The sequence below is a fragment of the Varanus komodoensis genome, unplaced genomic scaffold, assembly GCF_004798865.1.
Source record: "Varanus komodoensis strain SLA01 unplaced genomic scaffold, ASM479886v1 scaffold4, whole genome shotgun sequence".
In the NCBI taxonomy this organism is placed as follows: Eukaryota; Metazoa; Chordata; class Lepidosauria; order Squamata; family Varanidae; genus Varanus; species Varanus komodoensis.
Window position 1 is genome coordinate 7,834,708 of NW_025335941.1, and position 25,750 is coordinate 7,860,457.

At 45.1% G+C, this 25,750-nt stretch overlaps 1 protein-coding gene across 11 annotated transcripts in view; it reads right to left on the reverse strand.

The window, feature by feature from the left end:
* Positions 1-25,750, reverse strand: part of BCOR (BCL6 corepressor) — a 93,391-nt gene that overhangs the window by 45,455 nt on the left and 22,186 nt on the right. For 3 of the 11 annotated variants that reach the window (XM_044442570.1, XM_044442565.1, XM_044442568.1), the window contains exons 2-6: positions 9,890-10,020; positions 8,247-8,325; positions 2,645-5,452; positions 1,944-1,997; positions 1,325-1,508 (exon numbers count right to left, since the gene is read on the reverse strand). In XM_044442570.1, the coding sequence (XP_044298505.1) occupies positions 1,325-1,508; positions 1,944-1,997; positions 2,645-5,452; positions 8,247-8,325; positions 9,890-9,975 (3,211 nt within the window). In that variant the 5' untranslated portion in view covers positions 9,976-10,020. Of the gene's footprint in view, positions 1-1,324; positions 1,509-1,943; positions 1,998-2,644; positions 5,453-8,246; positions 8,326-9,889; positions 10,021-10,336; positions 11,040-13,652; positions 13,760-13,907; positions 15,164-18,238; positions 18,976-25,750 lie in introns of those variants that run through there. The other 8 variants (XM_044442574.1, XM_044442573.1, XM_044442566.1 and 5 more) reach the window with 7 other exon arrangements.

Sequence of the window (25,750 nt, forward strand, 5' to 3'; positions counted from 1 at the left end):
GCACTGTACCACATGAGTACATTTTGGGTACACTGGGCATGGAATTCTAAAATTCTTTAGTTTATTGCAGCCATGGAATTCTACACTGTGAATACTAATTCAGCATTTGTGCAGTATCTGTTGATCTAGAGCATGGGTCCTCAAAACTATGGCCTGTGGGCCAAATCTGGCCCGCCTGAGGTTTTGGATTCACTGCACCCACCACCTGCCTCACTCCACACATGCACGTGGGGAGGTGGCGACTTGCTCGCACGGAGATAGTTTTGGACTCGCGCGGAGAAAACAATCACCGAACAAGCAAGCAGGTGCATCGTGTGTCCGCCACTGCCCCGCCACGGGCCCCCGCCTCGCCCCACCCCCTTGCCGGCCCACAGGCGCCGCCGGCACCCATTTGCCAGCCCGTGCCCACCACTGGCACCTTTCAACTGGCCCCCTGTTGAAAAAGTTTGAGGACCCCTGCTCTAGAGTCTTCCATCAGGTTACTGAAGATAAGGGAGAAGAGCCCTGCTGGATCAGACCAACCAGAAATGGGCAGAAGCCCACGAGCAGTAGAGGAGTACATCTTCACACACTGCCCACGAACTGACACGGAGATACACACTGCCTCTGTTATGACCACTGGCCATTGATAGCCTTACTTTCCGTGACAAAGATCGAGCTCTTTTACTACACCTTGATGCACTTCACAATACAGATCAACACAATTCAGCGGCTTTCTCCCAGACCCTTGCAACTATTTTAACATTCACACAGTTCACAAGATTAAATAGACTATTTCATGATTAAATGGGCTAGTAATTCAACCATCCTTTATGGTGTAGTGGCTAGAGTGTTGGACTAGAACTTGGGAGATCTGGGTACTGTCCCCACTTGGCTACAATACTCACTGGGTGACTTTGGGCCAGTCACTGAATCTCAGGCTAACCTATGACACAAGGTTGTTATGAGGATAAAATAGAGAGGAGGAGGGTTGTGCAAGTTGGTTTGGGTTTCTTTGCAAGGAAAAGGCAAGATATAAATATAATTAATAGTTAAATTTATCTCTCTTATTGCCAGCCTATGGCAATAGCCTGTAGTCTTCTTAGAAACATCACACTAACTTTTTAAACTACAAAAACAGCAAGCTGCAGGTGTCGAGCAGTGTTTACACAAAGATCGTTTTTGCTTGCTGTCAAGGAAAACACTGAACGTATTGCTAATGCTATGCAGTAACCTTTTACATTTAAACGCTTTAAAAACTATGTTATGGCACTTCCATGTTTTGCTCCAAACTTCTATAGGAGGTGCACAGACACTTCAAAAACACATCTAAAAATTTGCTTACATCTGTCATTGTCATTTTGCCCAGCAATGGTATCTTCCAAAGTGACAGACTTGGCCTTCTTTTCATTATTTCCTTTCAAGTTTTCCCAGTCTGCTTGGTTGAATCTGCAGACCTCCGGGTCTTTGGTTGCTATGTGGCCTTCTCTCTCTTTCATCTCCAACTCTGAGAAGCGCATCATTGCACGCTAGAAAGAGAATTGATATAAAAAAAAACGACTCACAGTAAGAGCTACTTCATTTACCTTACCTTATATGAAAGTAATTCCAAATGAAAAGATCTGTTCAAAACCAAGGTTTAAGATGCAAACAATTACATATATTTTAAAATCTCAGATGTTCAGTATGCATGGCATGTGATATCTATGCACAAATATATACACAGATCCTCCATAAAGAAATGTAAATTGCATATAATATGTGTTGCATATACTCTCTCACGCACACACTGACACACACACACTTATTAAAAATTTTGTCTTTTGGTTATAACAAACAAAAAACATAAACTGTACAATGAATAAAGACGATCATGGCCCACAATTTCCCTCTGTGTACTTGGAAATGAAATTTTAACTCAAAGTTTATGCAAGATTCTAGTAATAAAAATTTGAAGAACTGACCTCACAGTAAGCAGCAGGTAGACATAAAATACTGTCCTCTTGTAATCCTTCCATCTATGTAATTAAAATGGGCACTCAATGGATCATTTAGATAATTTCATCCATTTTTATAAGCATCAACTAATTCTTTTCTTTACAATGCAAAAACAATTTGGCTTAACTCATCCCTTAATTTTATTCAAAAGTAACCTACAATGCTTGCCATAATTCAACATGAAATTCACTACAGCTTCTATTCCTCTATGTTACGTTTTATTTGGTAAAGAAGTTGCATTAAACTCACTACATTATGGCTGCTACTCCTCTTTATCAAATGCAATGTATGGTATATTAATCAAAACATCTGCCATTACTTTATTATTTTATAATGACAGCCAAATACAGACAAGCTATGGCAGACTCTTCTCCTCTTCTTTAACATGTCATGCATTCTTCAGTTCCCCTTCATTACCAGATGTTATGCTTATGTTAATTAAAATACTAATTAACAACATACAATTCATATCTATTAATGCTCAACTTTCCCAGCTTCATAGCAGAACTCAAATATATGCAAGTTTAGCATTCCTAGTTGTGTCAAGGTAGACTTAAATTTGAAGCATATACCTACATTCCCCAGCCTCTGCAACGTATCACATTTCATTCTTAACTGTGACCTTATAATTAAAAATTACTTTAGTAGTTAAACCTCAGAGACTCACCTGCAGAGCCCGCTGTTCTCTACTCAGTTGGCTAGAATCTGCATACAGTTCAGTTGTAACACACTTGAATCGGTCACCTACGTAACCAGCTGAGTTTGCAATTCTCTTTGCCAGTTTAGATGGCTTAGGTTTCAGAAGTTTGCCATCATTAGATTCAGCACCCTCAGTCCCATCTTTGGCATATGTCTGATGGATGTCAATACTTGACTGTGTATTTCCCACACAAAGCTGTTTAGCATCTTCTGGCATTTTGCAGAAAGACATTGCCAGGCCATCATTCCCATGAGCAGTCTCCAAGAACACAGATGAAGGGGGCACTGGTAACCGCTCTCTATTTTGATTTAGTGCAAGATCATCCTTTCTCAAGCTGAACATTGATGGGTGTGGGTTCTGGGCTTGCTTAAAGTTGTAAACTTCATGGAAATTATTTCTTCCGCATTCTTCTCTCATTACAATAAAGTCTCTGTGTTGAAAGGCCTGTTCCACCTTGTGTTTTGTGGGATCATTTGTTTGAGTACTACTTTCAAGGGGAAAAGTGGGCTTTGCTAGATTTGTTTCACCTTTCACATCTGGGTCTTCTCTCAGTTCTGCAAACATGTGCTTGTCACTTTTAGCAGTTTTACTATGACTTGAACTTTGGTGTGATTTCACATTTCTGTCTGTAGTAGGTACTTCAAAATGTAGCTTTGTGCTGGTTTCCAGCATCTCTGGCAATCTATTCCTTAAAGCAGAGTCCTCATAACGAAGCCTTTCATGGGATCTAGATCTTCTTTCTGATTTTTCATCTTTTAACTCTAAAGCTGAATGTGGTAACAACATGGGATGCACCATCCCCATACCTAATGCATCCTGATAGGTCATAAATTCACCTCTACCAGTTGGCAGGCTATATGGAATGGTGGGTTTGGGTGCCAGATGCCCAGGGAAAAGACTGCCATTAGGCAACAGGACTGGGTGAGGATACACAGGCCCTTTCCCATGTAGAGACAAAGGGCCTATAGCTAAACCTTCTGGAACTGGATATGGGAGATAGCTTCTTGGATAGGGCAATGGTGGAGATCGGAATGCATCATTTGGAGGGAAAAATATGGAACTTGGAGCAAGAGTGCTTTCATTTGCTTTAAAGATAGGTTCTTGATTATTGCATTTAGCTGCCTTATTACTATGCTTTGAAGATGGCATTGCTAAAGGCTGTCCTATATGTTGTATGACAGATGCTGTAGTTTCTTCTGAGCTGTTCGTCTTAGGGCAATCTATGTTGGCATTTGGAGCTGGAGAAGCAGATGCTGGGCGACCTCCAATTGATACCGCACCTGAAATATTACTGACAACTGCTTCTGTCCCTCCCATTCTAGGACAAGAGGAACTTCGTTGTTGTGGTGTCACCCAGTCCAATGTTTTGTTTTTCAACTGGATGTTTTTACCACTGTTATCCTCATTGGGACCAGGACCAGGAACAACCCAAGAGGAAGGTGCAGTACTAATTATTTCAGGTCTATAAACAGGACAACCATTTCCAGGAGAAACTGTTTCTTTTGGAAGATCACTTCCAGGTAAAACCAACCCACCAGCAGCCCTACTATGAACTAAGACAGTTGGAGTCATTTTCTTAACATGATCAGGTTTGGTTGTCTCCACATCAACTACTTTTGATGATAAATCCAGTGGTTTGTCTATGATATCTTTGGTAACAGTTGGTTGTTTTTCTAATAAAGGAGGTGATCTGCTGTCTTTTCTGTCATGACCTGTTTTCCTTGGATGCCCTGTAGGTTGCTGAGAAATTTCACTTGTGTCATGTGTTTTGGGAGCTTTTCCAGTAGGAACTCTTGAAGTAGGAAATTCATTGCTTACATTCATATATGGCTTTGGGAGTGCAACTGCAGAAGGAGATGTTGATATTCTAGAAAAGTGTTTATGGAACTCAGAGTAAGCATCCCCAACCTGTGCGGGAAGATGGACTCGAGGTGATGGTCTTGGTGAATGGGACAGCAGAACAGTAGGGTCTGTTGGCATATTATTAGCTGCTGGCTTAGCAGATGGAACTCTGGGTGGTTTGCTGTTCTGAATATGTGGATAGGCATGAGTATCCACAGGATTTCCAGGACTAACTCCCATCTTCCAAGACAAGCTTTTTTCTGGGCAGTGTCCTAGAGGGGGGATTGCGGGAGACGCTGATGCAGCTGAGATCCTCATTGGTGAAGCTAATGACGATGGAATGTGGGGAGCAACATAATGAGAAGGTGGCAGGTATAAAAAACGTTCACCATTTGTACATACAGGTGAGTAGGTCAGATGCTGTGGCAAGGTGTAATTGGACTGCTGAGGTAGCAAGGCCTTATACATATTCAACGAATACTTATTTGGTGATTCAAGAAAAGGATAAATAGCACCCTCCATGTACGGATTTACCCAGGGTAGCCTCAGGTAACTAGCACCATTGACACTGAGAGGACTTTGTTTTTCACTTGAGCTTCTGTCCAAGCCTAAGGTCTCCCCACTCGGAACAGAATTCTTTTGTATTCCAGGAGGTGTTTTGTACATAGCATTGAAGCCGTTTGGAGGTTTTCCAGCTGCATTTTCAAGTGCTTCGGTGGGATTAGACTTGAACTGTATCTCTGGATTTCTTTCAGGAGCAAATCCAAGGCCAGCAATAGCACTTGTAGCATCCCGGGGCTTCTCTCCACCAAGTCCACATAAACTGGAATAGACAATACTACTGGGGACTCTAAGCCCTTCCCGCATAAGTCCAGACCGGTCCATGTTCAGAGCTGCAAGGCTGTCAATGCGATGCACTCCCGTTGCATCCACCTATGTAGAAGAAGAAAAACGTTACTTTGGCATTAAGTAGAGTATTGCTCAGGACTACATATACATTTTTAAATGACAGGAAACAATAGAAAGTAAATACATTTTTCATTGTTTAAAACAAATGTGGGGTGATTAAACTGATAAATGCCAAGGGATGAAAGAAATCAAACATTTTTAAATTATAGGCTGCTTCACACTTGCATTTAAAGAGCCTGTCTGTCATCTGCCAAGCTTGATAAAAAAAATTAATTAAGATTAGCTGGATAGGCATTTAGATCCTTTCATACTTAGCAAACATCTACATGGATTCTACCTCCAAACAATAATCTCCTAAATTCTTTGCTACTCAGCTGATATTCCCATTGAAATCAATCATATCCCCTGTAACCATTGTCCTTTCAGGAGTATGTTCTTAAGAAAAGTCTCAGATGCAGAACTACACATTTTATGCACTTATATTTCAAAAATAATTTAAATCAGAAATACCATTTGACTTATATCCCTCTTCCTACTGATAGCCAAACAGTGATTATTTAAGAACCAATCGTACATGTTGTTACAAAGAAATAAGTCTTATTGAACCTGTACAATCGTATGCAGGTTCAGACAGAAAAGAGGTTGTGAAAATATCTGCTTGCCCCAGCCAATCATGCTGACTGAGACATGAAGGTCACTGCAGGAATTTATATTGTCTGAACATGCATTAGGATTGTGCCTTTAATGGGAATTACTTACAAGTATACACCTTTAGGATTTCACTGTAACTAACTCAAAAGGCCGACCTCTCCACAGAGGGTCTAAGATGTGCATTTCTTCACCATCCCCATAAGGAACTAGGAAGTGTTTATAGGAGAAGACAAGACCCACTCATGGTCTCTTTGCTCTAAATTCTGCCCCCTGCATTGCTGAAAATATGCCAACTTATGTGAAGAAACAAACATTATGTGCAAACAGGTGAGGGCTTAGGTCCCACTGTCTTTTCAGTCACTAAAACATCCTTAGAGCCCAAACTCTGATTTTCTAATAGCACCTAACCAGTCCATGTATTAAATTATTACATTTATATCCTGCCCTTTTCTTTTTTTAAAGAACTGAAAGGGGCTTGCATCATTATCTTCTTGCTGCTCTCAATCTTATCCCCACAACAACGACCCTGTAAGGTAGGTTGGGCTGAGATTCTGTGACTGGCCCAAGTCACCAAGTTGGCTCCATGCCTGAGCAGCAACTAGAGCCCAGACTGCCTGAGTCCCAGACCTGTGCCCTTAACCACTATATCACAGTGGCTCTCAACCACAGGCCCTACTAGTTTTCCCTTCTCTCAACAGTAGTTAGCTGCTACCTATGACATCACCTAGCAGAGAATCTGTACTACCTGAAGTTTCAAAATACAGCCAGAGCTCTGCTGCATCTACTCCACACCTAAATGGAAAGGGACAACAAAAACACCTACAGCCACACAGCTGAGTACCCTAAAGAAATCATGCAGGTTGGATGGGGGTGTGCCCTCTTGGCTGCTACTGCATTCCTCCCCATAGGACCAAGGTTGGAAAGCATCACCCCATTCCATTATATCTGAATCCCACCTTTCTTCCAGGGAGCTCACTGGAACATACATATGGCCCCCATGTGCATCTCTATCAATGACATGACTGGGGCACAAAATCCAGTTCTAGCAACTCAAGACTTTTATTAGTCTGTGTATGTATTTATTTATTTAATAGCCCATCTTTGTGTCAAAAATGCCTGTCAACATTGTTAGCAATAGTGAAATGCAAAACAAACATAAAAACAAGCCAATTAAAATACATTAAAAACTAATCAATTAAACTGGCAATCACTATTTTTATGTCTGGAAAAAATAACTTTAATATATTGTGCAATATTATTTAAGGTAGAATCCAGTGACATTTTTCCAGTGAAAGAACTTTGCCAGCAAGTGCAGGAAGAAAGTGACTGCCCTTCCCCCAAAACCCTAACCATGCTCCCCAGATAAGATCTGGAAGGGCAGAGTGTTACAGTACAGATCAAATAAGTCCTGCCACATGAAAGAACTTCTACTTATGTGACACCAGAATCCACCCTAGGAGTTCTCATGATATCTCATTAAGTATATCACTGAACAGAAGTACTAAAGGGCACAAAACTTCCATAGGATTGTGTTCTAAGACTCTTTATAAGAACCAGTATGCTAGCAAATGAACTAAAAGACCGTGTTTATGCCTCAGAATAATACACCCTTAACCCAGTATTAAGACTGTAATTACCCAATTTCCAAAAGCAATCTCTTAGTAACAGCACAGACAGAGCAATCCTTCGGGCTCTACACAGAATCTAGAGGGCCACAGGACTCCTAGCTCCAAGGCAAGTAAAGCTCCATCCTTGGACTGGAAGATCTGTGATTGAACCCCACCCCATCCCAACCTCCTTGCAGCCAGCACGGAAAGAACCAAGCTGCTCCTTCTGTAAGGTCACAATACCAACCTCAAGGTTTAGGGGCCTTCCAGGGAGGCAGGGAGAGAAGGAGACTGGCACTACAAAAGATAGAACATATCTTTACAGCACCTCTGCCTCCTTCCCTCCCCCTCCAAAGTAACATAGATGGTTGAAATGCTTTGCAGAGCAGGAGCATAGAGGTGACCTCTGCCACACTTCTCCTGCTCTGCATAGGATGCCCATCTTCCTCCAAGTGTAGAGTGCTATGGACATCCTCAGTGGATTGCACCTTTGTAAATGAAAGCACAATACAAAAACAGAATAAAAGGCTTGTTGCCAAAGTGAGCTATCAGTCTCTTACCACACTGTGGCTCAGGTGATTTTCTTCCCTTAATTCCAATCTGTTTTTGGAGGCATCTCCATCATTAACTGGGATTTTCCTATGTATAAGAAACAGAATTTTTTGCACTTATTTACAAGTAAAACATGTCTTAGATGTCTTGATTTGCCTGCAATGTTTGCATTAAGTTGTCTTTAACAGTACATCAATGTACAAGAACATCATCTCTACTCTCCAACAGAGCTTTGTTCCTTGAATAGTTTAAAATGTTTTATGTTACTGTACTCTTGTACCATTTAAAAAGTTTCCTTATACCAACATACGCTAATAGTTTTTTTTCTTTAATGGATAGATGAACAAGCTATTCAGTATACCATACCGATGTACCATTTATGAACATGCATGCACATGCACACACATATTCTCAATCTAAAAATACAGGGAGGAGGAAATAAACACACACTTATATCATACAAATATCAGCTGTTTGATGCTGAAGAGTGAGCCACATATCTGTGTCTTAGCAGTGTTGAAGCTCAGGAACGTGTTATCATAGAAAACACCAATAAAAGAATGCACCTTGGTGCCAATATTCAAATCTCAGGAACACATCTGCTGACATAGAGCAGAAGGAAAGTTTCATCATTACCCAGAAGAGCCAGTTCTAATCCTATAGATATTTAAAGTGGCACGATCAAATTTAAGGAAAAAGCAACCCTCACATCTTTCCTGTTTGAACCTATTAAAGTTGTAACCAAAGCTACAGCAGTAGTAGACAGTATAGTAGATAGCGTAGAGTTCATGTGTATCTCCTTTCTTTGGCATCTGGCAACAACATGCAGCACCAAAATCCTCCTGAGTGTTTCAGTACTGAGTACTTGCTGTGCAAAGCTTCCAAACAGGCCATCAGAGCAATTATGAGATGACCAAAGGGGATCCTCTATCCCTGACTATATTTTCTGAAAGACCATAATGCTGAAGTAAAGTTCACCCACACATGTATTGTACCTGTTGGGTTGTAACTACTCAAAGTAAGGTATCTCATCAAGTATCTAACAAACCTATCTTTGATGAGATTTATTTGTCCAAGGCCTGAATCCAAAGAAAGTTAATAGTGCTCAATAGTACCATCCAAAAGTATCATGACTAACTTCTCTAATTGATTTCAATGCAGCTTAAGCACAATGAACTTTCTCTGGACAGGGGCCAAACTATCCTGTTTATGCTAGTAGAAAGTTATCCAAATACCTAAGAAAAAATTAGATATTATTTACCTTACTTAACAGAGCATATTATGGGGACAGTCACACAATTCAAAGGAAACATGGAACCAGAACATTAAGACTTGGTTCCTAATAAATATGCATGCACTCATAAGAATGTGAGTGTGTCCATGCGCTCATGTGGGCACGCACACAAATGGCTCTTGCAAGGCCCTTTCTAGCTTCCTAAGCAATACTGGATGTTAAAACAGTAAATCAGAGGCTAGTTGGCACCCACCACATCTAAGCCTTCTCTCTCTACCCACTACTGCCTCATAAATGACCTCTCTATGGACCCATCTCCATGCAAAAAGGCAGCTGTCTACTAAAGCAACATGAGGGCAAATGAACTCTGAAACTCCAAAGAAGTATCAGGTAGTTTACTGAATCTTAAATATTTACCTGTCTTCATTAATCCCACACATACGGACCCTTTCATTGCTCATCCAGCTATGAACGTTACCATACAGGGGAGTTGCAGAAAGCATGACGTCGCCTTAGAACAGAGGCCTTTCTTCACACGTGTTTATAATCTATGTAAACACAAAAACAAAAAACATAAAGAGTTAAGAAGATTGGCCTAGGAGGCGTACAACCATCACAACAGAATCACCCGCCTCCCTCTGGATAATTAATAATGAATGCAGGATTGATAAAGACTGTGAGCTGCCTAGTTAAAATACATGCAATAAAAGAAGCAAATTGAGGGCATTTATAGGTCAGATGAGACAGATCTCTTTCCCTAGTGCATATTCAGAAAATTAGGGTTCATTCCACGTTTTTGACAAATCTACCATTACTGGGGTTTTCTCCCAACAAGTTTCATTCACTGTAGAAGCTATTCTATACCTTTGAATAAAATACACCAGACTTGCACTCTGGCAAGACATTTTTCCTTGAGATACCAAGCAAACTCTCTCTTAGGAATTCATCCAGTTCCTTTCTCTGCAAAGGTTGCTGCATCCAGACTATGCAGTATATACTGATGACGTTATTCACTGCAAGTAACAATTTTGTATCAGTCAGAATAAAACTCGCAAACAGAATAAAATTCAACAAACAGCAATGGTATCTTCTTTATCTATCACCTTGCTAATTAAAATTGCTTAAGGTAGCATCCAAAAGTAATTGAAGTTTACAATGAAACAAACAGTGAAGCTGTGAAAAGTATTAAGGAAACAGCAAAAGCAAAAATCCACCCCAAAGTAACCACTTTTACATCCTATTGATTTCAACAGGGGTGTTAGGAACCTGAATAATTTTTACAGGCTATAGAAGAACTTACCTTTGGGTAAATTCCCTGTTGATGCTTTTTAAAGTCTTGCTAAACAGAAATAGATCGTTCGCACTGTTCCTAACAGCAGTGGGTTCTTCCCCCATGCAACAAAATAAGTTCTAAATACACTAAGTGCAATCAAGCAATGTATGAACATCCCTGTCCCATTGCAATTAATGGCCTCACCATTCTGGGTTCACTTCTTGTTGTGATATATTTAGACTTAATCTAAATAATGGTCAATATCCAGCCAAAGTCCCATTGGTCTCAACCAACTGACATCAGGGATGCTTAACACTTTCTGGATCTTACACAGAGTTCATACAATTTGGTTGTGTCCACAAAGATACTCCAACAAAAAGAATTCTACACATTAAATCATAGGAAGTAATGGAGTGAGACTGAAGGTCTGCTACACACAGTCATTCACCTTAATAAATGGCTTTGGGTTAGAAGCATCTCCCTTCCACATGTATTTACCCAGATCCACAAGCAGGGTCCAGCAACTTCCAGGGGCTGGGCAACACACTCCCTTTTCCAGATACCAGTAGGGTTCATACCCAGGCCAAGTAGAAATAGGCACCAAATTTGTTTGCTGAACAAATACAAAAGAAATACCCCCATATAAAAACCGCACTGTTGCCACTGTGGCAAATTTAGCAGGATGCTACAAGGACAGCCATGGGGGCCACATGACACCCACATGTTGCTCACCCATGCCCCAAGGCCATTATTTGAGGCTCTTCTCCAGAGGCCCCCAGCAACTGACAAAGCAGGTGGCTTTTCGCTTTTTGGTGAGGCTGCCCTGTCTGCACAATAGCCCTCCCCTGAGCCGCTTGCAGTGGGTGAAGGCCTTTTTATTTTTCCAGGCATTATAAAATGCATTTTAGACTAGTCCATAGTTTGAACCCTGCTACTTATGTTGCATTTGTGATTGTTATATGTATGTGCTGTTGGGGATTTTAACTTGCTTTTGCCTGACTTGTTTTATTAGGGTTTTATTGTTACCTTGTATTTTACATTTTACACCACCCAAAGAACTTCAGTTACTGGTTGGTTCAGACATGTAATAAACCACCAGTAAATACCTGTTTCCAGTTTAAAGGAACTTTCCAAGGTTCCTGCCTCCAAGAAAAGATTGAAGGAGGATGCCTTGTGCCCTGAAGAACTGGAATACCACAGACAAACAAGAGGTTCTAATTTTGAAAAAGCAACAATTTAATTTTCCTGGAGTAAAAGTTCACATCCTAACCCAGAAAAGGGTTAAAAATAGTAAGTAGGTTGGTAAGCTCCCCACCCCTTGATTTGATTAAGTAACCAAACCCTGGTGGCTTTTACCATTGGAGCTGTTGTTGCTGTGCTGCTGCTTTGAGTGCTTTCAGTAATTCAATGACGCCTGCTCACTCCAGGGAAAGAAATCATTAGCGGGCTCACTGGAGAAGCATTAGCAGTCCGAAAGGATCGGCGCTGCGTGCAGCAGGGGAAGGCAGGTGAAAGGCAACCGGATTTTCGCGTCCAGCAACAGAAGGGCCTCGCCTGCCTTTATTTCCTCCCCGAACGAGCCATCTCCACCCGCATTAAATTCTAGTTTGCTGCATGAGTGAAGTGTCAGGACAAGCTGCGTTTTATTAACACGATTATCGCGGCGCATGATTTATTCCAGTGCCGGATTTTAATTGCTCTTTGGAGGTTCAGTCGTTTCTTTTGACTGAGCTTCAGCCCACATCCCGCTGTTAAATGCTGGGTTAATAAGTAGGGGGAGCCTTTAATGCACAGGATACTCCTTCAGCTCTTCTCTAGCCAAAAGGAAAAAAGTGAGCACATACACAGGGCTCTGCACTAATGGAAGGGTACCAACGCTTAAAAAATAATTATTAAGACACCCTAGGTCTGCAATCCTAAACATACTTTCCAGGAACGAAGACATAGTGAACGTACTGGAACTTACTCCTGAATTAAAATGGGTTTAAGATTGTGTTGCATAGCTGCAATCCTAAACGTGATGCTCAAGATCGCCCTGTACAGGGTATAAATTCTACTACAGTCACAATTACTTCCTTGCGGTAGAGTCGCAGTCAAAGTCAGCTGGCTCTTAAATTCTAACTCTACTTGGTTAGATGAGGATCGGCCTCTAGGCAGGCAATCCAGGGAGCTCCCTTGCTTAGTCAGGCTCAGCGGAACTACCCAAAAGTAAACAGTAGCACCAGCGACATGAGGTTAATCCGGGAATACGGAGAGCACCATCGAGAAGCACAAAACCGGCCCGCATGCCAACGTCTCTCTCAACTAAAAAGCTTAAGTTAACGTGCTTGGTTCAGGCACCAAAATATGCGCGTCAACTCTTCCTGCTACACTAAGAAGGGAGCGGGGAAGGAAACCCAAACTGAGTTTTACGCAATGACCACACACGATCAGAGAGGCCCGCAGGAATAAACGCCAAGCAAGTGGTCTTCGCTCAAACATCCCTCAGTCGTCGTGTCTCCCCGCACCTCCCCTCCCCCGTCGCCGCCCCTCAATTTCTTGAAGAAGCCCTTTGTGTAGAATCCAACGCACGGAGCAAATGTATTTTAATGCAATGGTACATTGCCCGCCCTTCCTCCGTAGCAGCTAGCTTGGGATAGTAACGAAGTCAGCCAAAACTACTTGAAGAAAAGGAAACTACACCTTACTCTTACCCTTCGTTCTCCTCAGACTCCCCACCACCACCACCACCACCACCACCACCACCACCACAGAAGCTAGGAGGAAATATTGTACTATCACTCAGAGTTATTCCACTGGAAAGACAGGTTTTGCAGAATAGATTTACTGTTTTCCAGATGCACCGCTTGCAATGTTTTCAGAGGGAGCAGCCACAACCTGGAGAGAGTGATTTAGAGTTTTACATACGGTTAGTAGCCGCCCAGTGCGCTGCCTCATCTGTAAGGAATGGAGTGGACACAAAGTCCAAATAGATAGGGCTGTCTGACGGGGGGCGCCGCTCCTTCTTTCCTCCACCCCCCTTTTCTTCTTAAAAGAGAAGGCATGTCAGGGAGCATACTCTTATCAGAGGAACGGCTCTTGGTTTCCTTGCTGAAAGGGTACTGTTGCCATCAGGTGGTGTGCCTTCTCAAATCGCATACGGGTTGCAAAAACTTAAAATACCTGCAACAATGCAATCTTAGAGCACGTTTATTTCGAAGTTCTATCGGAAGGCGGAGCTTGCTTCCAAGGAGACGTGCGTTTAGGAGCGCCCTATGCTCGTGAAGCTGCGCTCTGAATGTAAAGGCTTGCTAGGTGAAAAAAACAAAAGGTCAAAGGCAGCGTGCACAATAATCGGCATAGATACGATAGCCCAAGATTCCTAAAAGCTACAATAAAAAGATGTAACTTGAAAAATAAGCTAAGGACAAAAAGAAAACTATGTTGCCGTCCGCTGCAAGACAAACATCCCGCTTTGCTATTCCATGCCACGAAACTTGCCTCAGGCAAAAGTATTTGCAGGCGAGGGGCGCACTGCATTAGGCTTGGATAGCCAGGTCTGCTGCAGAGCTTTTGCAACGGTCGGAAGCGGTTGCAAAACTCCCTCTTTAAGCATCGTTGCCACTGCTGCACTCCGGTGGCACGAGCCAAACGCGTTGATAAGGGAGAGAGGGCGGAGTCAGCAGATTCGGAGCGAAAGGCCTGTTTGGAGGCCCAGAGAAGATTGCAGTTGGGCGTCGAGCAGCGGCCGAGCCGGTTCCCAGAGATTGTACAAAATAACAGCGGAACACTCGCTCTGATCAGCGTGAGCTTTTCGGGACGCGGGTTGAGCGAGACGTTTGCTAGTTTCTGTTCATTTTCAGGATCGACCATTGCAGTGGGATGCATACATACGTTATTTATAATCGCCGCCGCCCTGATGAACTTTTTGTGAACTGTTTAAAAGTGGAGGTCTGTTGAACAAACAGCGGCGCCACTGCCAGCCGTAATTTCATTGCAATAAGCAACAGACTTTTAACTCTTCAGTCTCCGTTCACTGAGCGTTTCTTCCTAAGGCCCATCAAAGGAAAAGGATCCGAGAGAGGGAAAATGATTGTTCCCTGTCACATAGTCGTGCTTCGTGTGTAATTTTAAATAGAAGGAACTCTTACCCCCTACTTAAGCAGTATTTGACGTAACAACATGCCTGTTTAAACAGAAAAAGCCCTACAACTCCCAGCATGCCTTAACCAGCATGGACGCACAACGTACTTAAAGTAGGAGCGTTTGGCTTATTTATCGAGCAATGCAGGCTTTACTTTGGAAATCCCAGAGAAATCAAAGCAATGCTACGCACCTGAAACCCGATTCTACACATACATGGGAAGTTCCACTGAAACAAGAATTTGCACGTTTTCAAAGGCCAACGACCTTTCAAAGGGGGATGCTACTAAGTTTACATGGAATTAGAGCTTGTAAAACTGAATTAATTTCGCTGTGAGAACCATGCTTAAAGTAGGGGGGGGGGCTATTTTAAATGAAAAGGCCATCCATAGGAATTGCACTGAAATACTAGTTTCCAAAAAAGAACTAGAGGATAGAGGCATTTGAATTTTAATAAGTAGTTTACGAAAACTTATACTAGGGGGAAAAGTTAGACTTTAAGGCGACACAAAACTCTTTGCTATGTTTGCTGAGCTATTAAGAGATTTTTGATGAGGGGTGTAGTTGGTTGAAGCTTCACAAAGTGTTCCTCCTGCTTAGAGGAACCCCTCCACCCTAAAGCAATGAATAGCGAAGTAGTGCACATGTATTTCGACTGAGCATTTCCTAAATTAGTATGTTGGACATCGCAGCCTAATTAGCTTTGGCATGAAATTGAAAAGCCCTTTCTAGTCTATTGGTGTGAAGACATTCACCCTCAACACATGCACTGGAATGCTTCCCTTTCCCTAACCCTCGGTTTCCTTCTACATCCGTAAATTGCCCTCTTATGTTGAACACTTAGCATTAGACACAGCGATGTGGAGACAATTTCGAAGTTGCGCGCGTGTCGTGTGAAAGAACGAACAGAAAGGGGCATCAGAGGATAGACTATACATCTCGTGATCACGCTCTTTTAAAGGTTAAAAAAAACCCACTTATTTTCTGTCGCCGAGTCCCCGCATCCTTGCTTGGAAAGACTCCCATCATTTACAGGCAGCTTGCGCATGCTAAATAACACGGTTGGAGTTTCTTAGTGGCTATAGCAGCAGCTTCCGTTGGTACCAGCCAGAGCTGACCCCCCCCCCGCCGCGCGCGCGCCTCAAGGGAGTGGAAATTACGCACCACCTCTTTAAGAATTAGGCGTGCTCGTCCGCTCGCTTCGCGAGAATGTGACCCAAGGCATCTAAAGCCAAACTCGGAGCAGCCAAATAGGCCACGGAATTTCCTTCCCGGAGGTGACTGGCTGACAAAGCCGTCAGGCTGCTCGAGAGTTGGTTTCGTTGCAAAAGGAAGGCGGCGAGCGTGCAAAAGGGCGTGCAAGCGGCAACCTGCTCCGTGTCTGCTGCTGAGCAAAGCTTCCCTTCCCCCACCCAGCCTGCTGCGCTCAGGTTACAGGGCAGGCTGAGGAAAGCAGTCCCGGCGCGCGTCGTGTCTGGCTGAACACCCAGTTCTCAGGGCACCCCTGGCCGCCGCTCCGTGACATTGTGAGGCAGACAAACACAGGCCCAACTTGGCCGTTTGATTCTTCCCCTCCCCCCTCTCTGCCGCCGTCGCCTTTTCTTTCTCCCTTCGAAAAGGGAAACGTTTGCATCTCCCTCACAACGACAACAGACTTTTGGCAGCCACTGATGCCAGCGGCAGGCGCAGAAGCAAAGTTGTGCTAGCACGCTCCTGCCTTTGCAAACTAGGAAAACCTGATGCCCGCGGCCAGGACTCCGAGGAAAACCAGCAGCTTCGCTCTTGCCTCCTGGGGACGAAGGGATCAGGGAAAGCCATTTGGAGCGGCAGTCATTCCTCGCCTCCCCCCACCCCCACGCCCCAACCGCTCTCCCGCGATCCACTATTGTAAGAGGAAGCTTTTATTGATAGCTAGTGTTGCACTAAAAAGGTGAAAGCAAAATAGCAGGAGAGGAAGCCGCGGCCAGACGCAGCCAGCTCCACCGAGCCAGGAAGGGGGGGGGGAATGCAGCTAGCGCACGAGTTCCCTTTTGGCGCCTTTACTCTTTCCACCTCCAGCTCCTTTTGGCAGCCTGCCAGTTTCCACTGCACAAACCACAAACCCGTCGTCAGCTGAACTGCAGGCGGCTCCAGCTTTAGCAAGCTACATGTATGCTTAATGTCGGCGGGTCACGGTTTGAGCTGCGCAAGTGGCGCTGACCGAGCGGAGCAAATGCAGCCCTCGAACTGAAAACAAGACAGTAAGTCTGCCCATCTCTAGTATCTCCCATTCAGTTGGTATCTTACTAGCCCACGTGCAGTGGAGGATCATGTCTAGAACGGTAGCTGTACCTCAGAAAGCGAAGAATCAAAGGGGGGTATTTTATAGTGTATTTCAATGATGTTACACTGTACACTTAGCTGAACCCCTCTACTCGTGAGTAGCCCCACATGCACACGCCTTGAACTCTCGTTCACTACTAAAGTACTAGAAATGCCTTTTCTCTGCCAAACTCTAGGCGCACAGCTGGCTCACTCCGTACCCATTTTGACCTCACAACAGTCCTTTCACTTGGTTAGGTAATGGCCCAGCCTCTTCCCAGGAAGCAAGCTTCTGGGGGTGGAAACTTTCCGCCTTTCGGGTATTGTTCAACCTACACTCCCATCAGCATGGCCATTGCCAAGTGATGATGGGGACTGGAGTCCAGCGCCAGTTTCACCAAGCCTGCGTTGTAGCTATTATGCAAGTCTTTTTCAACCTGGTGCCCTCCAGACGGTTTGGACTTAAGTTCCCAGTTTCCCGAGCCTCATGCCCAATAGTTAGCCATGCTTGGACTCATAGTCCAAAACAGCTGGAGGGCACCAGATAGGGGAAGGCACACTGGCTCTCAAGTTTCATTATACCACTTTTATTTAGAAATTTACGAGTAGGCTCTGCAGTTTAAGGAAGATGTGACCTAAGCCTAGCTATGTTTACTCAGAACTGTGCCCCATTGTATTTAATGGGCCTTAGCCCAAGATAATACTACATCTAATAATAGCGTAAGATGCGCTTGGAATTTGCAGTATTTTCAGTCATTTGTTTCTTTTGCGAGCAGCGACTAAATATTACTTGGATGGTTAATAAATGTGGACATATACGTTTGAACCCACGGTTGTGTGCGGAGTGGGGGACAATGACTTGAAGCATATCTGTGAGGCGAGATAGGAGACATCAGTCTTAAGTATCTGCCGCATGGATTCGCGGGGGGGGGGGTTGACCTTTAGCCGAGACGCGTGGCATTTCGTTTGACCATAAAACTATAAAGCGCTTGCCTACAAGGTCTCAAACCGATCTAAAATGCATATTGCAGTCGTGCATAACACAGCTGAAGTTTGGCAGAACCACGCACCCGCAAAGACGGGAACTGATCGAGTGTCTATTTTAAGGCTTTTTAGTTTCCTCTTCCGTGTGCACACGTTTCTCTCGAGGCTCCCCGCACCGTCACGTGCGGCGAGGCGATCCGGACTCGCGTAAACAAAACGCTGTGTCAGCAGAGCGGCGCTCCTGCGTACATCAACGGGTCAGGCGACGGTATCCAGCGAAGGATTCCTGCCCCAAGATAATACGGGTGGTGGGGGGGGCGGGGCGCTCTTCGCTCGTCTCCGGCTCATCTCCCTGGAAGGCTGTCTTTGAAAGGAAGGGGGAACCCAACCCCTGGGAAACAGAGGGGTGGTGTGCCCGTGGCTGTTGCAAGAGCAGAGGGAAATGAAACGCTAAGGAGAACGCAAGGAAGAGGGAAGGATTCCAGGACCCCAGCCAACTTCCGTGCAGCCCCAGGAATGCAAAATGCTTTCCTGCCGCGTCCTTGAATGGTCAGGGAGTCCCTCTCGGCTACCTTCTTTGAAGAGACGATGTGGCTTCATACTTCGCTCTCATTCCCCGGAGCAGGGAGGGGGAGCCGACCGGCGGCGCATCGAATCTATTTTCTCTCTCCCACTCGCTTCTCTTCCTCACCTACGATTCTTATATCACGCGTAAGGCTTTGGATCACAGCCACATAACTACCGCTTACCGCTTCGCCTCCTCCCTCCGCGAGTTTCCTTTCCTATAAACCGCGAAGCAAAGTGTCGCGACTTCAATTCTTACCGCCATTTGCAAGCAAAACTTGTGAATAAGTGATACAGGGGGCGGGGCAGGAGAGGAGTGAGGGGAGGCCGTCAATAAGGGAAAGGTAAAATGGCTGGCGAGCCTTCAAATAACCTTGCCCTCCCCGCTCCAATTATTCAGTCTGATACTTGTGCAAAGCTGCGTTGCACGTTTGTTCCACTCAGCAGAATGAATCTTTGGGGGGAGAGCCCCACAAAAGACAAATATGTGGCCGTATTTATTGGTCTTGCTTTGCACGTATAAGGTCACTTGCAAAAGATACCACGGCTGCAGGAAAGAAAATCGGAGGCAGCTAAGCGGCAAGCCTACGCAATGAGAGTTCGTCTCATTTCATTCCGTGGGGATTATTTGTCAGAAGATGTGCAGAACAGAGCTGTTTACCAAAAAGGAAGATGCAAAGCTCTCGCAAATTTGCCGACCAAGGAGAGAGGATATCGCGATTTGGCTCGTCGCTCTCCCTCTGCCCCCGCCCTCTGAAGCAAGAACGTCCAGCCTGAGCATCCATCATGGTCCAGTTCTCACAACGTCAACAGCAAACGGCGCTTCACCCAGTCTACGTTTGTACCGTTCTTGACAACGTCCGCAACACACGTACACGCACACAGCCGTCTTTGGACAGGCGTAATTAGGGTTGGGGTCAGCAACGCGATGCAAGGAGCTCGCTGTGTGCGGGCTCTCGCTTCCATCTACCCAGATTGCTTTCCTCGACTTCCCCCTCAGCCTTGCTAGCCGGTCCTCCTAGCCCTTTCCGTCTTTTAGCTCCCGACTAGCCGCGCCATTTTAGGCAAACAGGCTTAGCAGCGAGGTTTCCGCCGCAGCTGCCGCTCTGCCGCTGCGGCTGCTGCTTTCAGAGACAACAGGCAAGCAGCGACAGAGGCTGAGCGGCGGCGACGGACTGAAGGAGAGCGTGTACAGCCAGCCAGCCTGGCACAAATGTGCCTTTCAGGTAATTAAGAAAACGTCTCCTCCTTTTGTGTCAACCAAGCCAGAGCTTGGGGAAAACGCAGGCGAGGCCGCACTGGCCTCCTCCGACGCCTGCGGCCACACGCCCATTAACCCTCTATAGGCCTCTCTCTTTACCAGAAGTGGAAGGGGGCTCTTTGCCTTCTGCAGTACAGTTGGCCTTTGTGGGCCGGGGGGAGGAGATTTCTCCCCTCCAAAAAGTTTTGAAATCACCATCCAAGGGCAGTTTAATACCTTTTGTGGATTCTGGGCCTCCGCTTTTCATTAAACGTGGAGTGGAGAATTAATCAGTATTTCGGGAAGTTCGGAGTGCCTATGTGAAGTAGGCTAGCAAGGCTGTTTCACTGACTTCCTTTGCAAGGAAGTTCAGTTTAGGAAGGGGAAACCCACACACGCATCATATGCAACTAAATTGTGCTCATGTGGGATGTACGGACATATATAAATAGACCAGAGTCCTGTTCCAGGCGAGCTTGAATGAAATGGTAGACTCGCGTGGTCCACACCCTCTGCTTTTATAGCACCAGCGTCTAATACCAACACGCACGCACGCATGATTAATGGGATCCTCGCCCTTTCTCACTGTCCGCCCTACTTCGCCGCCGCGGCTGTTCGCAGCGGACTCAGCCCGGCAGTCTCTGTATGTCCAGGGAGGGCAGGGGCGGCCCCCATATTCACCGGGGAAACGAGTAGATATTGATCACGGGCGAGTTGATTTTGCTTAATTGTGGCTGACAGTGCCTGTGGTTTCCTCATTTACGGAGCAACAGCATCGAGGGTCTGATTGATTGGGAGCACAGCGCCTCCCACTCCCTTTTCCCCGGCAGACACACACAGCCGCCACCTCCGAGAGAGAGCCTGTGTGAAGGCGACTCCCTCGGGAGGGGAAAAGAAGCAGCTTCTCATTATTCAGCAAATGGCCGGCGCGCCGACAGCGAGAGATTCAGCTTGGTTGGTTCGCTGTCGAACGCTCTGCCGAGCTTAACTAGCCTTAAATCCTCTTGCTCCCCCCGCAGGACCGTCTGCCTGCTTTTGCCTGCGTCGTCGGCCCCCTCGCCTCCACCACCACCTCCTCCTCTTCGCCAGGCACCAGATTGGTTCGGGAGTTAAGCACTCGCGAATGGAGACTATTTTCACAGGGCGTGGGGGCGCGGGGGGGGGGGAGGAAGAGAAGCGATCGTTGCTTCTCGGAGAGCATTCGCTAAGTTGAAGCTCTCGATGTGCCGGTTGCAATGCAAACCCCCCGTGGAACTTATTCCGGAGGAGCAACTTGCCTAGTTTCAGTGAAATGACGCCAGGACAAAAGCAGCTTAAGGGGCAATCCAGTGCGTCCGTTTCCTGCACAAGTCCCACTGAACTTAATCATGCGAGGGTCGTCCTGCTTTTGCAGGAGAACTTCCCACTGCTTTGCACCCTCAGGCATCCGTTCCCTCCCCCGCTTTCCCAAAAAACGAAAATCACCACTGCCATCATCATCCTCCCTCTGTACCCACGTTATCTGAAATATATCGTGTCTTAAAAAAAAAAAAAAACCCGATGAGGGCAGCATACTTAAATGGTATCAGAGGAGCTATGTGCCAGCCATCTGCAACAGGCTTGATCAGGGACAGTGATCATAGACTTCAGATAGACATTGAATGTGAAATCTATGACCCCATTCCCTATGGTATCAAGCATCCGCAGGTTTCTTTTGCAAAGCCCTTTCTTTCATCACAGTTTCCTCAGATTAACACTTACAGCACTGCTTATGTGGGAAGTGCTTTATCTTCACTTTACTGCTTCTGTGCACAATCCTGGACAAGTCTACTCAACAGTAAACTCCATTGAGTTCAGTGGAACTTACTCTTTTATAAGTGAATACTGGCTTGCCATTTAAGGGAGTGAGTACAGCATTGCGGCTTACATGATTCGAGTGAGCGCCTTATACATAGTGGAGCGTACTTCTAAATACACTTTCACAGGATTGCACTCTGGTCAAGAGAGAGGCCTGGGACACAACTCTGTGAGCTTCATGGCCAAGCGGGAATTCTTGAAAAGGGGCTTCCACAAGTCCGATTGCAGTTACAAGAATCCAGCTCCTTGAAACAGAACATTCTTCTGACCGGAATGAGTACAGTGCAACATCTGGCAAAGCATGTGGGAAGACCGAGACCTCGGGATGCTTCCTTGCCAGTACCTGTTTCACCTTTGCTGAAAGCTACAGCTGCCCCATTGGCTAGTCCCGCTGCAGGCTCTAGATGCACGCTCTGGTTTATAATCTCCCAAAGCTCACAGGGCAAGCCGTGGCCTTAATAACCATGCGGACCAGACTGGACTGGGCTGGGCCTGCAAAGTTAGACGGGACAGAGCAGTGTCCTCAGACTAGGAAAGCAGTGTGCCAGCATGGTCTTCTGCAGCAGCCCGCAGGACCACTGCTTCACCAGCCACTTCTCCTTTTGAAGTAGAACCTGAAACTGGTGGTACGAGTGGGAGAAGGCTGAACACGGAAGCAACTGTGTTGCAGATGGGCGGCTATGAATTTTTGCTGCTGCTTAGAGCCTTAATTACTGGCTCTTGATCCGTGGGACTACGACATGACACCACCAAGGTTAAAATGCCCGGAACAGCTCGGAGCAGATGTGAGCGAGTTGGCAGATGCGCAAATGAGGTCTGCCTCCAAGCATGATAACAAGTGACTAATACATTGCATATCGCTGAAAGAAAATTATTTTCCTCTAATTTGCATTAGCTGTATCCCCCCTTAAGACCAAAATAAAAATCCAACGACAGTCTCTTTCTCCTGCCCCCCCACCCACCTCACAGAGACAGCAGCCTAATCCTGGAAAAATCATGCTGGGTGACTTTAAGAGATTTGTGGAAGCAGGAAAAAGATTTGCCAGTGTTTTGGTGAAGCAGTCCTGTTTATCTTTCCGCCTTTGCTCCAAGGCAAAAGTAGTTTCGCAAGCAACATTCCTCCAGAAAAATGGCAGACATCACATTTAAGCTCGATTTATAGCTCTGGCGCTTAATGAATGACTGCTGGGAGTATCTTCCACCAAGAGTGCTTTGTGCATAGAAGCCAGAGAGTGACAGATATGCCGCATGAGAGTACAGAGAACTAAAACTCGATGTGCATATGCCAGTCGTCCTTAAACAAATCAGCAGTGCCCTCAAAGAGATTCAGTTCACAACCCAAGAGTAATATACTGTATTTTAAAAGATTGCTTCCACTAGCTAACACATATTGTAGTTATTCCTAAGATTTCTATTTTTTGCTGTCCAATCTCATGCACATTGCTCACTTATAAGTTATTTAGAAGGTCTTTTTTTAAAAAACCTGCATTTTTACACAGTATCAACAACACTTTTTAAATTTCTCACATCTGTAGTTCAAGTGTAAAACCTAAACAAGGGTACATTGCCTGCTCAGGTTAAACACAGCTCTCCTCCCTGTCATGCTTAAAGTTAATTTCAGTGGTGTGGGAGTAAATGAATGTCCTCCCAGGAACACAGAAATAAAACAAGAGAGGCTAAAAATACGCCTGGGTTGCTGGTTCAGACATTACAGAGAACCAAGTTGAACAGATGCATGAGTGCTTTGCGAGTAACTTCTGAAACAGGAAATTGAGCAGGGTGAGATTCACAAGGAACAGATGTGGGGACCTTTCTGTTTCTGTGGAGGGGGAGATATGTACCTCTTCATCTATTCTGCCAGAAGCATGAAAAGCCCTGATTGGTAGTATCACGCTAAAAGCCACCCTGAGTCATTTGCATGAATGGCCTCTCTCCAAAGTGGAAAAGTTCTATAAGCTACCAATTGGCTATATGGATATGGTTTGTTAAGACCCTTTTCCCCCTAGCAAAAACTTAATGTGCACTACAGAATGATTCCCAAATGAGGCCTAATCTGTCAATTTTATGAAAAGGAATGAAACAGTGCAGGTGCCATTGTGGCTGTGGGAGCCCAAAGTGGGTCTTGTGTATGTGTGAGCAAAAGGTCACTGCAGACAACAGGTTGGCACAAGGGCTCAGGTTGAATCCAAGGCCATGTCACTCAATAAAGCAATATTTGAGGAAGATGAGTTAGAGGACCAAATCTAATGAAGTATATTTGATATATACACAACACAACATAAACATCACATGTGGAAAAATGCATATAGTTATGTAGCGTAAAGTCTGACACTTACAGGACTACAGTCCTATATATCCTTATCCAAGAGTAAGTTCCACTGAGCACAATTGGACCTCTTACTGGATTGGCATAGAACTGTACTGCATGGCAGTTAGTTGTATTACAAATAAAGGTAATTTTCAGGTGAATGATTTGATAATACCTGCTTTCCATTCCACAGCCAGTTATCACCTGATGGTTCTAGTTTATATTAGGCCAAAACAGATTCATAGTAGGTACTATGAACTGCAGCAAGATCACAATGTGCACGTTAAACAACAAAATCCCTTAATGTGTGTTTTTACAACATTGTTATAGAAAGCTGGGGTGGGGGAGAAGAATCATAAAAAGAGAAGGCAAAAACATTGAAAGCTTGGGATCATATGGCACAGGGTGGGCAGCATATGGACCCCTATGCAACTTGTTTTCAAGCTAATAGTGACCTTTTTGAGTCATTATAGTGGCTTGCCACAAGATTTCAGTGGTAGACCACTGGGGTTTGGGCAGCTATGGCAGTAGAAGTGTGACTCTGGGGGAAGGCCAGGAACTGGAAAATATCCTCTAACTCATGGGTCCTCAAACTACGGCCCGGGGGTTGGATCTGGCCCGCCATGCCCATTTGGACCCGCTTTGTGTGCGTGCCCACTGCCACCCACCTTGCCCCGTGCATGGGGACGCAGCGGTTTACTCACCTGGAGAAAACAATCTCCAAGCAAGCAAGCCACTGCCTCGTGCGCCCGCCTCGCAGCTTGTGCCCACCCACACCTCCTCTGGCCACGTGCACCCGCCTGCCTACATCTCGCCTCGCCTCACCGTGCGCCCTGCCCCCACCTCAGTGCAAGCACCTGCACGCGCCAGCCCCGTCCCCTCATCGCCCGCGCACACCGCCGGCACCTCCTTTCCGGCCCACACACACTACCGGCACCTTTCAACTGGCCCCCTGGTGGTAAAGTTTGAGGACCCCTGCTCTAAGCAGTTGCCTACCCCCTTACACAGCATGGTCTACTCATTGATCAATTTGTGTTCCAATGCTTAAGCCAGAGCAGAATGCAGACTGAGAGTCCATTTTCAATTTTGCTTTTGTAGATCAACTGAAAAACTGGTTTCTCAGTTGATCCAGATAAAGGCCCAAACATATGCTTCAGCTTTGATCCTCATGCAAAATGATTGCAAGCATGTTTACTGGAGAATAAGGCCTACTAAGTTTTATGGGACCTACTCCCTCGTAAATGTGCTTTAATCTGGGTCCTTATCAGAAAACCAACATCACAGTCACATGCAATGTTATTCCCTTAAAGATTGGAAAGGGCTATCAGGTGAATACATGTGCAAGAGTTTCAGGGAAACCCTGCAAATGAAGCAACAGGCAAAGAGTCACTCTGTTTTGGAACAGTTCCTCTTACATCCCTTGCTAACACAGTTGTTGTGAGACTAGCAGCCCAAATTGTCTTAGCATGAATTCAGTTATTCGAGTACTTCTTATAACAGTTAAACACAATGCAAATAGAACAGACCGATTTGATAAAGCCATTTTGGCCGTTATAGGAGGCATATAAATATGTGGATGGATGGATGGATGGATGGATGGATGGATAAATAAATAAATAAATAAAATGCCCTCACTGTTGTATACTAATC